The 12,417-nt window shown below is 41.8% G+C and overlaps 1 protein-coding gene across 3 annotated transcripts in view; it reads left to right on the top strand.

Annotated features, from left to right (window-relative positions):
- Nucleotides 1-12,417, top strand: part of LOC121286197 (histone-lysine N-methyltransferase SUV39H2-like) — a 38,394-nt gene that overhangs the window by 690 nt on the left and 25,287 nt on the right. For 2 of the 3 annotated variants that reach the window (XM_041203196.1, XM_041203195.1), the window contains exon 2: nt 10,479-10,624. In XM_041203196.1, the coding sequence (XP_041059130.1) occupies nt 10,479-10,624 (146 nt within the window). Of the gene's footprint in view, nt 1-1,710; nt 1,805-10,478; nt 10,625-12,417 lie in introns of those variants that run through there. The other variant, XM_041203194.1, reaches the window with a different exon arrangement.

Genomic DNA, 12,417 nt, shown 5'->3' on the forward strand with positions numbered 1-12,417 from the left:
TCCTCCCCCCTCCCCCCTCCTCCTACAAAGGGAATATCTGCAAACCCTCCCTGTTTTTCTTTTTTTAAAAAAAAATAAAACACACTCTTGGTTGGTGCTGGGACGTTGCGAGCGCTCCCACTAACTTTTTCTTTTCACTTTCAGTTTTGGAGGCTCTGGGAGAATAGAATCCTCCTCCTCCTCCTCCTCCTGGTTCCCCACCCACCCCCAAAAAAAAACCCCCCACCACCAAGTTATTTCCTCCAAACAACAAAAAAAAATTTAAAAAGCAAAGAGATTTTTTTTTGGGGGGGGGTGGGGGGGAGGAGAGGAGATTGTTTGGTTTTTTTTTTGTTGAGGATGTGCTCTGTGCTTTTTGTTTTAAAGGCAATTAAGTGGTAAAATTGACGATAAAACGTTTGCCCCGTGGGGTAGGGAGGGAGGGCCTTCCTTGCGGGTTGAATATCGTTGCACAGCGTGTGCATTGAAAAATCTGAATCAAAATTCACCGCATGATTGGAATTTAATGTGGTGAGCTGTGCAGCAGGCCGCTGAATTGTGTGCATTTATCTGCGTTGTACCTACACCGAGGTTATCTCACTGCGTTAAGTGTTGCAGGATTTTTAAATAAAGAGGCTTTGCAGGAAAGTGAAAGGGTGGTTGGGGGTGGGGGGTGGGGGGGAGAGAGAGAGAGAGAGAGAGAGATACTGGGAGAGTCTGGGTCAAAATGGTAGGTTCCTTCCAGAGGAGGGAATTCCAGCTGTACTCCTCAGATGGCTTAAGGCTGCATGTGGTGGGATGCTGGGGAGAGATTATCTTTTATTTATTCTTTCACAGGACACAGATGTTGCTGGCTGGGCCAGCATTTATTGCCCTTACCCTAGTTTGCCCTTGAGAAGGTGGTGGTGAGCTGCCTTCTTGAACCATTGCAGTGCCTGTGATTATGGGTAGAAGAGTGAGAGGACTGGAGATGTCGTGGGGGGTGGGAGCTTTTTGTCTTTGTGTTGGAGGATGTCTGAAATAGGAAGAGTGAGAGGCCTCACTGCAGTTCCAATAAGAATGAGGATTGTAATTTGATATGTTAGGGGTGGGGGGTTGGTTCTGGTCTGGAAGTCACTGTAGGTGGAGTAGTATTAATGGGCTGCTCTTTGCGCAATGGGATAGAGGCAGCAGTTTTGGATGTTGGAAGTTTCTGGAAGGTGGTGAGTGTGAGGCTGGCCAGGGGAGGATTAAAATAGGTTAAGTATGGAATTGACAAAGACATGGCTGAAGATTTTAATGGAAAATAGATTGGGGTGGCCAATGTTGAGATAGACTTAGCTAGTCATTCTTTTATTTGTTCATGAGGTGTCAGCGACACTTACAAGGTCAGCATTTATTGTCCATCCCTAAATGACCTTGAGAAGGTGGTGAGCTGCTGCAGTCCATGTGGTGTAGGTACCCCCACAGTACTGTTAGGGAGTTCAGCATTTTTGCAGTGATAGTGAAGGAACAGCAATTAAATTCCCAAGTCAGGTTGGAGAGTGACTTGGAGGGGAACTTGCAGGCTGTGATGTTCCCCTGCATCTGCTGCCCTTGTCGTTCTAGGTGGTGGAGGTCACTGGTTTGGAAGGTGCTGTCGAAGGTTTCGTGACAGATGGAATTTGGGTTTGGCAGCGCAGGATAAACAGGGCACTGGGGTTGTGAGTGGGTCTGCTTCAGTCTGAGCCATTGGCTGGGAAGGGAGATGGTGTCAGTATTTGGGCTATGGAGTTTGTGGTGTGGCCTGATCACAATCTTCTCAGTGTTACCTGGAGGAGCTTTGTATCTTGGGTTTTAAAAAAAGGTAACTGATAAAATGTGAGTAAATACATTCCTATTTATTTCACTCGAGCAGAGTAAAGGTAAGACTCTTTAAAATCCTATGCAAACTGTTGTGATCTGTAATTTGACAGTGGAAACCCCCTTTTTGGATGAGCTATTAAGCCATCATCATATTCAGGTGAATGTTAAAGATTCCATGGCATTAGTTGACAAAGTGTAGGCATTTTCATGTTGTCCAGGCCTTTTTTTATTAGTGGCTACTTGTATATTATATTTATTTATTTTAACGTTTGTAGAAAAACTTTGAAAGCTTCTAATTTTATTGGAGAGATTTTCTGCAGTTGACAGAGTTTGCAAAGACGATTGAAGATAGAGACTTTGAAAGCCTTTTTGAAGTAGTTACTAAGGATTACAAATAACCTCCTCATGTTTTCTACCCTTTTGGTTTGCCTCACTTTGGAGATAATTGCCCCTGACACCAAGAGGACTAAGTTTAATAGTTACAGTTCATGCTGAATCATCCTTGGATTTATGACTAACTGCCAATGACATTTCAGCTGCCTAACTGTCATCTTAAGTAACTGCTGGAGCTCATAACAATGTCAGCATTTTAACAATATTATTTGTGTGAAGGGAAAAAGACTAAGGTTCTCATCTTCATGTTGTTTACCAACTTTTGTTTTTGATGGATTTCCAAGCAGTTTGCTGGAGAGGGGAGAAGATTAACTTGGTGGTGGAGGTGGGCAATAACACAGTGAAAGCCACCTTTAATAATATCCTAAGATAAAAGCAAAAAAAACTGCAGATGCTGGAAATCCAAAACAAAAATAAAAATACCTGGAAAAACTCAGCAGGTCTGACAAGCATCTGCAGAGAGGAACCCAGTTAACGTTTCGAGTCCGTATGACTCTTCAACAGAACTAAAGAAAAATAGAAAAGAGGTGAAATATAAGCTGGTTTAAGGGTGGGGTGGGGGGACAGGTAGAGCTGGATAGAGGGCCAGTGATAGGTGGAGATTGCCAAAAGATGTCATAGACAAAGGGACAAAGACGTGGCGATATTATCTAAGGAATGTGCTAATTAAGGGTAGAAAGCAGGACAAGCAAGGTACAGATAACCCTAGTGGGGGTGGGGTGGGGTGGGGGGAAGGGATCGAAATAGGCTAAAAGGTAGAGATAAAACAATGGATGGAAATACATTTAAAAATAATGGAAATAGGTGGGAAAAGAAAAATCTGTGTAAATTATTGAAAAAAAAAAAGGGGAAAGGGGGTGGGGATGGAGGAGAGAGTTCATGATCTAAAATTGTTGAACTCAGTATTCAGTCCGGAAGGCTGTAAAGTGCCTAGCTCAACAATTTTTCTTTTCCCACCTATTTCCATTATTTTTAAATGTATTTCCATCCATTGTTTTATCTCTACCTTTTAGCCTATTTCGATCCCTTCCCTCCCACCCCACCCCCGCTAGGGCTATCTGTACCTTGCTCGTCCTGCTTTCTACCCTTAATGTCACCTATTAGCACATTCCTTAGATAATATCACCACCTCTTTGCCAAAAGATGTCACAGACAAAAGGACAATCTCCACCTATCACCGGCCCTCTATCCAGCTCTACCTGTCCCACCCCCACTTAAACCAGCTTGTAGTTCACCTCTTTTCTATTTTTCTTTAGTTCTGTTGAAGAGTCATACGGACTCGAAACGTTAACTGTGTTCCTCTCCGCAGATGCTTGTCAGACCTGCTGAGGTTTTCCAGGTATTTTTATTTTTGTTGTTAATATCCTTCTTGCACCCAGAACTTACATTTATATAGCACCTTTAACATCATAAAATGCCCCAAGCCGTTTCACAGGAAAATCAGAAAACAAGATTTGACACTGGGCTACATAGGGAAATATTAGATCAGATGATCAAAAGCTTGGTCAAAGAGGTAGGTTTTAAGGGATGTCTTAAAGGAGGAGAGAGGTAGGGAGGTGGAGAGGTTTAGGGAGGGAATTCCTGATCTTGAGGCCCAGGCATCTGAAGGTGCAGCCACTAATGGTGAAAGGATTAAAATTGGGGATGCACAAGAGGCCAGAATTAGATGAGTGGAGAGATCATGGAGAGTTGTGTTGCTGGAAGAGATTACAGGATCTTTCGCTGTTGGGGACGTGTGCAACCTCGGAGCCTTGGAAATCCAGCCCTTGAAGCCCAAGTAACTCTGGCATTTGCATTTGAACTTCACGTTTGCTACTTTGTTCGAATTTTATGCATCTCAAGTTTTGGAAAGATGTATTTTTGGTGCCTTTGTATTGTGGTGGTGAAATATCCAATCAGAGCACAAGATCTATCTGTATCAGCAACATTTTGCACAAATCACTTGGAACATTAGTTTAATGCTTTTTTGAAGGTCCATCTATTGACTTTAAAAAAAAATAATTTATGGGATGTGGGCGTCACTGGCTGGGCCAGCGTTTATTGCCCATCCATAATTGCCCTTGAGAAGGTGGTGGTGAGCTGTCTTCTTGAACCGCTGCAGTCCATGTGGTGTAGGTACACCCATAGTGCTGTTAGGGAGGGAGTTCCAGGATTTTGACTCAACGACAATGAAGGAACAGCGATATATTTCCAAGTCAGGATGATGGATGGCTTGGAGGTGAACTTCCGGGTGGTGGTGTTCCCATCTATCTGCTGCCCCTGTCCTTCTAGATGGTAGTGGTCTTGGGTTTGAAAGGTGTTGTCTAAGGAGCCTTGGTGAATTCCTGCAGTAAATCTTGTAAGTGGTACACACTGCTGCTACTGTGCGACCGTGGTGGAGGGAGTGAATGTTTGTGGATAGGGTGCCAATCAAGTGGGCTGCTTGGCCCTGGATGATGTCATGTTTCTTCAGTGTTGTGGGAGCTGCACTCATCCAGGCAACTGGAGAGTATTCTCTCACACTCCTCACTTGTGTCAGTGTAGATGGTGGACAGGCTTTGGGGAGTTAGGAGGTGAATTACTTGCTGTGGGATTCCTAGCCTCTGACCTGCTCTTGTAGTACAGTATTTATGTGGCTAGTCCAGTTCAGTTTCTGGTCAATGGTAACCCCCCAGGATATTGATAGTGGGGGATTTAGTGATGGTAATGCCATTGAATGTCAAGGGGTGATGGTCATTGCCTGCTACTTGCCACTTGTCAGTCCAAGCCTGGATATTGTCCATGTCTTGCTGCAATTAGACATGGACTGCATTCGCACCTCCTCAGAAATCGAAGCAGAACATTGCAATCATAATAAGACCATAAGATGTAGGAGCAGAAGTAGGCCATTCAACCCATCGAGTCTGCTCCTCCATTCAATGAGATCATGGCTGATCTGCTAATCCTCAACTCCACTTTCCTGTCTTTTCCCCATAACCCTTGATTCCCTTACTGATTTAAAAATCTGTCTATCTCAGCCTTGAGTATGCTTAACAACCCAGCCTCTGTAGTCCTTTGTGGTAAAGAATTCCACAGATTCATTACTCTTGGAAAGTAGAAACTCCTCCTCATCTCTGTCTTAAATGGGCGACCCCTTACTTTGAGATTATGCCCTCTGGTCTTGGACTCTCCCACAAGGGGATACAACCTCTCAGCATCTACCCCTTCAAGGCCCCTAAGAATCTTATGTTTCGATTAGGTTGCCTCTCATTCTTCTAAACTCTAATGAGTACAAGCCCATCCTACTCAACCTCTCCACAAAAGAAAATCCCTCCATACCTGGGATCAACCTAATGAACCTTCTCTGGACTGCCTCCAATGCCAGTATATCTTTCCTTAGATAAGGGGACTAAAACTAGGTGTGATTTTAACTAGTGTCTTGTATAGTTTTAGCAAGACTTCCCTATTTTTATGCTCCATTCCCTTTGAAATAAAGGCCAACATTCCATTTGCCTTTTCTATTACCTGCTGAACTTGTATGCTAGCTTTTTGTGATTCATGCACAAGGACCCCCAAATCCCTCTGCACTGCAGCTTTCTCCATTTAAATAGTACTCAGCCCCTCTTCTTCCTGCCAAAGTGCATAACCTCAATTTTCTCACATATTTCATCTGTCAAGTTTTTGCCCACTCACTTTGCCTGTCTATATCCCTCTGTAGATTCCTTGTATCATCCTCGCCACTTTCCCACCTATTTTTGTGTCATCCGCAAACTTGATGATAGTACATTCACTTTCCTCATCCAAGTCATTTAATATATATTGTAAATAATTGTGGCCCCAGCACTGTTCCCTGTGGCACTCCACTAGTTACAGGTTGCCATCCTGAAAATGCCCCCCTTATCCTAACTCTGTCTTCTGTTAGCCAATCCTCTGTCCATGCTAATATACTACCCCCAACACCATGGGCTCTTATTCGAGAGCCTCATGTGTGGTACCTTTATTGAACGCCTTTTGGAAATCCAAATATATTACATGTCCCGGTTCCCCTTTATCTATATTGCTTGTTACCTCTTCAAAGACTTCTAATAAATTTGTCAGGCATGATTTTCCCTTCATGAAGTAATGCTGACTCTGTGAATCATGATGAATCAAAATCGTCAGCGAACATCCCCACTTCTGACCTTATGATGGTCATTGACGTAGCTCAAGGTGGTTGGGCCGAGGACATTTTAGGTATTTATTGTAAATTGTGGCCTGTTGTTTTACTGCTAATCCTAATCCGTTTATGGAGTCGGGGAAAGAGAGATGTAATTTTGGCTGGGTTAATAGTGAAATATTATTTTCACTGACTAGTGAATTGGTAGCCAGGAAATTAAACTTTGGGAGCATAAAAGGGAAGAAGTTTTTTTTTTTTTTGCTTTAAAATTAGGTTGGAATGTAGAAATATATTGCCCGAAATGGTTGTATAATCATAGAATCTTGCAACACAGGAAGAGGCTGTTTGGTCCATCATGCTTTCTGAAAGAGCTATCCAATTAATCCTATTCCCTTGGTCTTCATCTGTAGCCCGGTAAATTTTCCTTTTCAGTTATATATTGAATTAATTTTTAGAAGTCTCCATTGAGTCTATCATTCTTACCCTTTTAGGCGGCTTCCAATTGTAGCAACTGCCTGAAAACATTTCCTCATCTTTCCCTCATGCTTTTGCCAACTATGTGAAGTGCGTCCTCTGATTATCAACTCTCCTGTCAATGGAAACAGTTTTTCCCTAACTACCAAACCCCCTTTATAATTTTGAAGATGTTTATGAAGTTTCCCCTTCCCCTCTGCTCTAAGGGGAACAACCCCAGTTTCTCCACCAAACTAATGGCCCTCATCCTTTGTACTGTTCTCGTTAACCTCTCCTGCACCCACTCTTAAGGCCTTAACATCCTTTCTGAAGGATGTCACTGAGTCAATCCTGATATTTTGAAGACATGGTTATATAAATGTAAACCGTGCAAGCAGCTTGGCCTGAATGGTTTCCTACTATATTAAGTTTATCCTGGTTGTCATTGCCCCCACCTCTGTATTCAAATGTGGAACCAGTAATTTTTCTAAGAGCACTTGACTCTGGAAACATCTGGTTATCTTTTTAAAAATTTACAGTCTTCCTCTTGAGCTCTCTTCCCAGAGGCAGGTCTGACCCACAGTGGCGTAATTTCCACCACAGCTAGGACAAGGAGGCTAAACCTGTTTGGCCACATTATAAACACATCTTGCTTGGTCATCAAGTGCGAGAGTGGGATTTGAACCCAGAGTTTCTGACTCAAGAGGCAGGGACACTATCCACTGCTGCACAAGACCACCTTATGCCTTCAATACTGATTCTAAAATCAATTAAATAAGTGTTTCACCTTTTTTTTTAAAGATATTCTACACTCTACTATCCAGCACAATCGCTGTCAAGTACAGCATAACATGTATGCCTGCTGTAGGTTTGAGTTAGATTTACTTTGGGCACTTTTTTTTTAAAAAAAAGAGGTGAACATAGGACTTGAAATGCTTGAATAGTGTGGGTTGGCGTTGAAAGTGTTAGGGTTGGTCCCTGCTTACATTACAAGGTGCTCCTGCTGCAGTCTAACCTGAGACCCACAACGGAGAGAACAAATCTGGAGTTTTATGTTCTAAGTGGAGACGGGTGTCATTTTGTTCTTCTCAGCTGTGTCTCTGCTCCCATGAGGTCTGCAGATTCCATTTGCTGTTTTACACACCATGGTATTAGGCTGGGAGCTTTCAGCACAAGGAGTTCTTTCCAAGCTTTGTGTCTGTACACACAAGTTCATTTTGTGCAGGTAGTTGGCTGTTGGTACCCTTGAGGAGAGATGAATGCTGCCCATGTGTAACTGTGAAACAGCAAATTTATATGCACCTTTTTAAAAATGAAATATTCTGAGAATGTTGCTCCCCACTGCTGTTAATCTTTGTCCTACGTAAATCGATAGATTGTAGGGTGTAAATCGCCCATAGGATTAACATGGTATTACCTACTTAGTGACTATATACTGCTGATATGTTTGGAAATTAGGTTTAATAATTTTATTAGTTATAAAATATAAAATTCATTGCAAGTTGTTGTTCCACTATGGCATGACTTGAATTTGCACCTATAACACTCTATACAGTTACCATCCAAAGCAGTCTGCTTGGTTGGCACCCCATTCACCACTTTCAACATTCACTCCCTCCACCACCTGCACACAGTAGCAGCAGTGTGTACCATCTACAAGATGCACTGTAGGAACTCACAGCATTTAATGGTGTGGCCTCCACCACCGAAGAACAAGGGCAGCAGACACATGGGAACACCACCGCCTGAAAGTTCCCCTCCAAGTCACACACCAGCCTGTCTTGGAAATATATCACCATTCCTTCACTGTTGCTGGGTCAAAATCCTGGAACTCCCTCCCTAACAGCTCTGTGGGTGTACCTACACCACATGGACTGCAGCGGCTCAAGGAGGCAGCTCACCACCACCTTCTCAAGGGCAATAAATGCTGGTCTGCTTATTCTTTCATGAGATGAGTGTTACTATATTTTTCTTTGGAGGGGGAGAGACAAATATGAAGACATCATTGTCCTCTTTATGTCATCTTTTTGTGTACTTGGTGTGTATCTGGGAAAATGGTGACAGATGAATTAGAAGGGGAAACAAAACTTGTTTACTTTTAAAATAAAAACAAAAAACTGCTTCTATCTCCTTCCATTACTGTATTGTTATCTACATGCTGCTCAGTTGCTACACCTCATGGAGATGAGGGTTCATGTTCCACAGATACGTTTAGCTCAATGCCTCTGCCACCTTTCTCTTGACACCTCCACTGCCTCTGTTTTGTTAATCTGCTTGTCGTCCTGGATGAGCAGTAATTGCCTCCATTGGGAAGACCAGAGCCTTTGTGTTTGGCTTCCACTACAAACTCCATTGCCTTGTTGCCGATTTCATCCACAGCTGTCCATGGTCTAACCTGCATTCTCATTAGGCCTGTGCTTGCAGACTTGTGTTGCCTCCTTTCTCCCACAACACTTTGTTTAAATCCAATTATGGCCTAGCCTCTCCCTATGCAGCTTTACTGTCCTCCATGAACTCCGTGTTGCTCCTACTCTGACCTCTCGCAAAATCGCTTTGACCCACTAAGTGCATTTTCCCACCTTGGCTGTTTGATTTGGAATTCCCTCCCTCTCCTTTTTGACCTTTCTTAAATTCACCTCTTTGACCAAGTTTTTGGCTAAGCCTTCCTAAAATCTCCTTTGGCTCATTGTCAATTTTTATCTAATTTATTGTGCTTCTTTGAAACTCCTTGGGGGCGCTCATTAATACGCTTGTTTAAAAAAAAAAATGAAAGCTGTCACATGATCTATCCATAAAGTTTTGCATTTAGATAAACTTTTTAAAAAACTAAGTTGCATTAACTTTTCTCCTTCCTTCTCCCCACTGCACTCCCCATAACATTTAATGTGCAAAATGTCTCTGAAATAATCCCTGATCCACCTTGCGACCTTTAGAAGTTTTGACGAGTTGAACCATGCTTGCATCATCTTACATTACGATCACTGCCTGTAGGGATGGCGGCCACACAAATGCAAGTCTATTCTAATCTGTCACAACTAGTTGAGTATTGTGGGTGAAATTTGCATCTTAAATACCATGCTGGATTGTAAAGATAAAGAATGTATTTGATCAGCTATCAAGTTTAAACTTGTCTTCTGTAATTAACCGCTTTGTATTTGTTGGGGGTGGGGGGGGGGGGGGGTGTGAGTTTGGTGGGGGTGGGGGTGGAGATATTGCAGAGCCATTTTCCTTTCTCAAGGCTGCTGTAATACTTGTGGTTTGAGAGTATTAATACTCTTCTGAAAACCTAGTTCAACTGTCAAGTTAATGGCATGAGCAATTAAATAATCAGCTCAGTTTTCTGAAAGGTGTAATGAGTTTATAAAATTCTTCGCTACTCTGGAGGTGAATCATTGATGCTTCAGCTGGCAAACTTTAAGAATAAGAATAAATAAATTAACATGTCAGTAAAACATGAGGCAATGCATGGAGTCATTTACACTGAAAAGGCCCCGGCAGTACAATTTAGGTCGTAGATTTACTTTCCAAACCTGGATTAGATGGGTGTCTCCAGGAAGTATTTTGAACAACACGTAAAGAATGTATCGGCTCCAACATGTTAGCCATTACTTTAGGGTGTGGATTGTGGGTGTACTAACCCTTGGAATGATTTTACGAGCAATTACATCACTGCTATATCATCAATTTCTGTATCTTGTTCTCTTTGTTGTCTCAGGGTGGTGTGTGCCCTGTTTAGCGTCGCTCGAAATTCTGCAGGAACTGTGTCGAGGCGAAAAACTTACCTGTTCAGAACTTGGAATCGACAAAAGAAATCTGGAAGAATATGAAGTGGAATATCTCTGTGGATACAAAAAAGACAAGGTAGGCTCAATACACATGTCATCCCTCAACGTTCTGTGTTCTCTATCTGCTGTGAAAGTGGCTCAATTTGTTTGTACAGTATTGGTTCTACCTGAAGTGAATGTTTCATAGTTTTGGATTTTGTAATTTAGCACAACTCATTTATTCATTACTCTTTTGAAAAATGCCTCACACCATCGTCACGGGATAATGTGAACCGAAGTTTAAGCCTATGTTTAATTCATAATGGCTGATGAAGAATCACAGAATATCTACAGTGCGGAAGGAGGTCATTCAGCCCATCGAGACTGCACTGGCTCTCCGAAAGAGCACTCTACCTAGTCCCAACACCAAACAAATGTCTGAGAAAATAGATACAGGAATAATCTTTTTATAATTCTAAGATTTTATTCCTGCCTTTTCAGTATATTTAATTTTATAAAAACAAAAATTCACTCCACATTAGTCTGGGTTAATTTCCAAAAATTTGACTAAATGTTTTCTGACTCTCTAGTTTGCAATTTCATTCATAGTACTGAACATTTATTAATCTTGTTTGCTTACATATCCTTAGTTTATCTGTATCCCACTGTAAACCCCATCTTTGATTTTCCTCTCAGTGCCGGCGTTTTGAAAGACCTCCAATTATTCCCATTCTCTTGCTTTTTCCCTCGCACTGTCCTGCAAAATTGTCCCCTTCAAGTATTTATCCAGTTGTTAATACTGAGTCTGCTTCCACTGTTCTTTTAAAGCAGTGAACTCCAGCTCACCACAACTTGCTGCTAATTGCTCTGGAGAGAGTACAGAGGAGATTTACATGAATGTTGCCAGGGCTTGAAAATTGCAGCAATGAGGAAAGATTGAATAGGGCTAAGGTTGTTTTCTTTGGAACAGAGGTCAGAAAAAAAATCATTTCACCTCTGGTGTTTTTAGTGTTCTCTGGTTACTGACCTTTCTGCCACTGGAAACTCTCATCAAAACCTTTCATGATTTTAACCGCTGCTTTAAGGAGAACAACCCCAGCTTCTCAAGTGTCTGCACACACCTGAAGCCCTTGACTTCTGGTACTAGTCTTCTCGAATGCCTTTTAAAAATACAAATTATGCTACATCCGCTGGTTTCCATTTGTCCATCCTCAAAATTCTTAACATTTTTTTCAGAAATGACTTGCCCCTTTCCCTCTCATAAAGCCATGTTGACTCTGCCTAATCATATTCAAATTTTCTAAGTGCCCGGTTATATCACTTCCTTAATATTGATTCCAAGATTTTCCTAATGACTGATGTCAGGCTAATTGGCCCTGTTATGACACAGCAGTGGGTAAAGGCTGAGTTGTTTAAATCCCCAGAGGGAAACTTGAACAACTGTTATAACCTATATTTTCAATTGGTATGTTTGAGATGCAGCTCCGAATTCAGGAATAAGACCACCGAGTCTCAAGAGGTTTTTTTAATATAAAACTAAATTAAACATTTATTAATTTACAGCAAATTAAAGACATACACATGTCTATGAATTACTACCATAATAGCTTTTAAACAAATGCCCAAATTAATCACTCCCAGGTAAATCTTCACTGAGGCAACAATAACCCATAGACTTAAGAGAGATTCCAGGAAAAGCACATTTGACCTTATGAATTCAAAATGGGGTCCCCTGCAATTTGGTTCCTTTGCAGACACAGTTGTAGGTTTACAGGCTGGTTAGATCTTAAATGCCTCTGACTCTCTCACACAAACTCCTTTCTGTTTATACCTAGCTTCCCCTTTGAATGTAAATTTTCCATTGTATTGCTAGGTTTACTTTTCCTAACA

This window comes from Carcharodon carcharias, chromosome 13 (genome assembly GCF_017639515.1).
Source record: "Carcharodon carcharias isolate sCarCar2 chromosome 13, sCarCar2.pri, whole genome shotgun sequence".
In the NCBI taxonomy this organism is placed as follows: Eukaryota; Metazoa; Chordata; class Chondrichthyes; order Lamniformes; family Lamnidae; genus Carcharodon; species Carcharodon carcharias.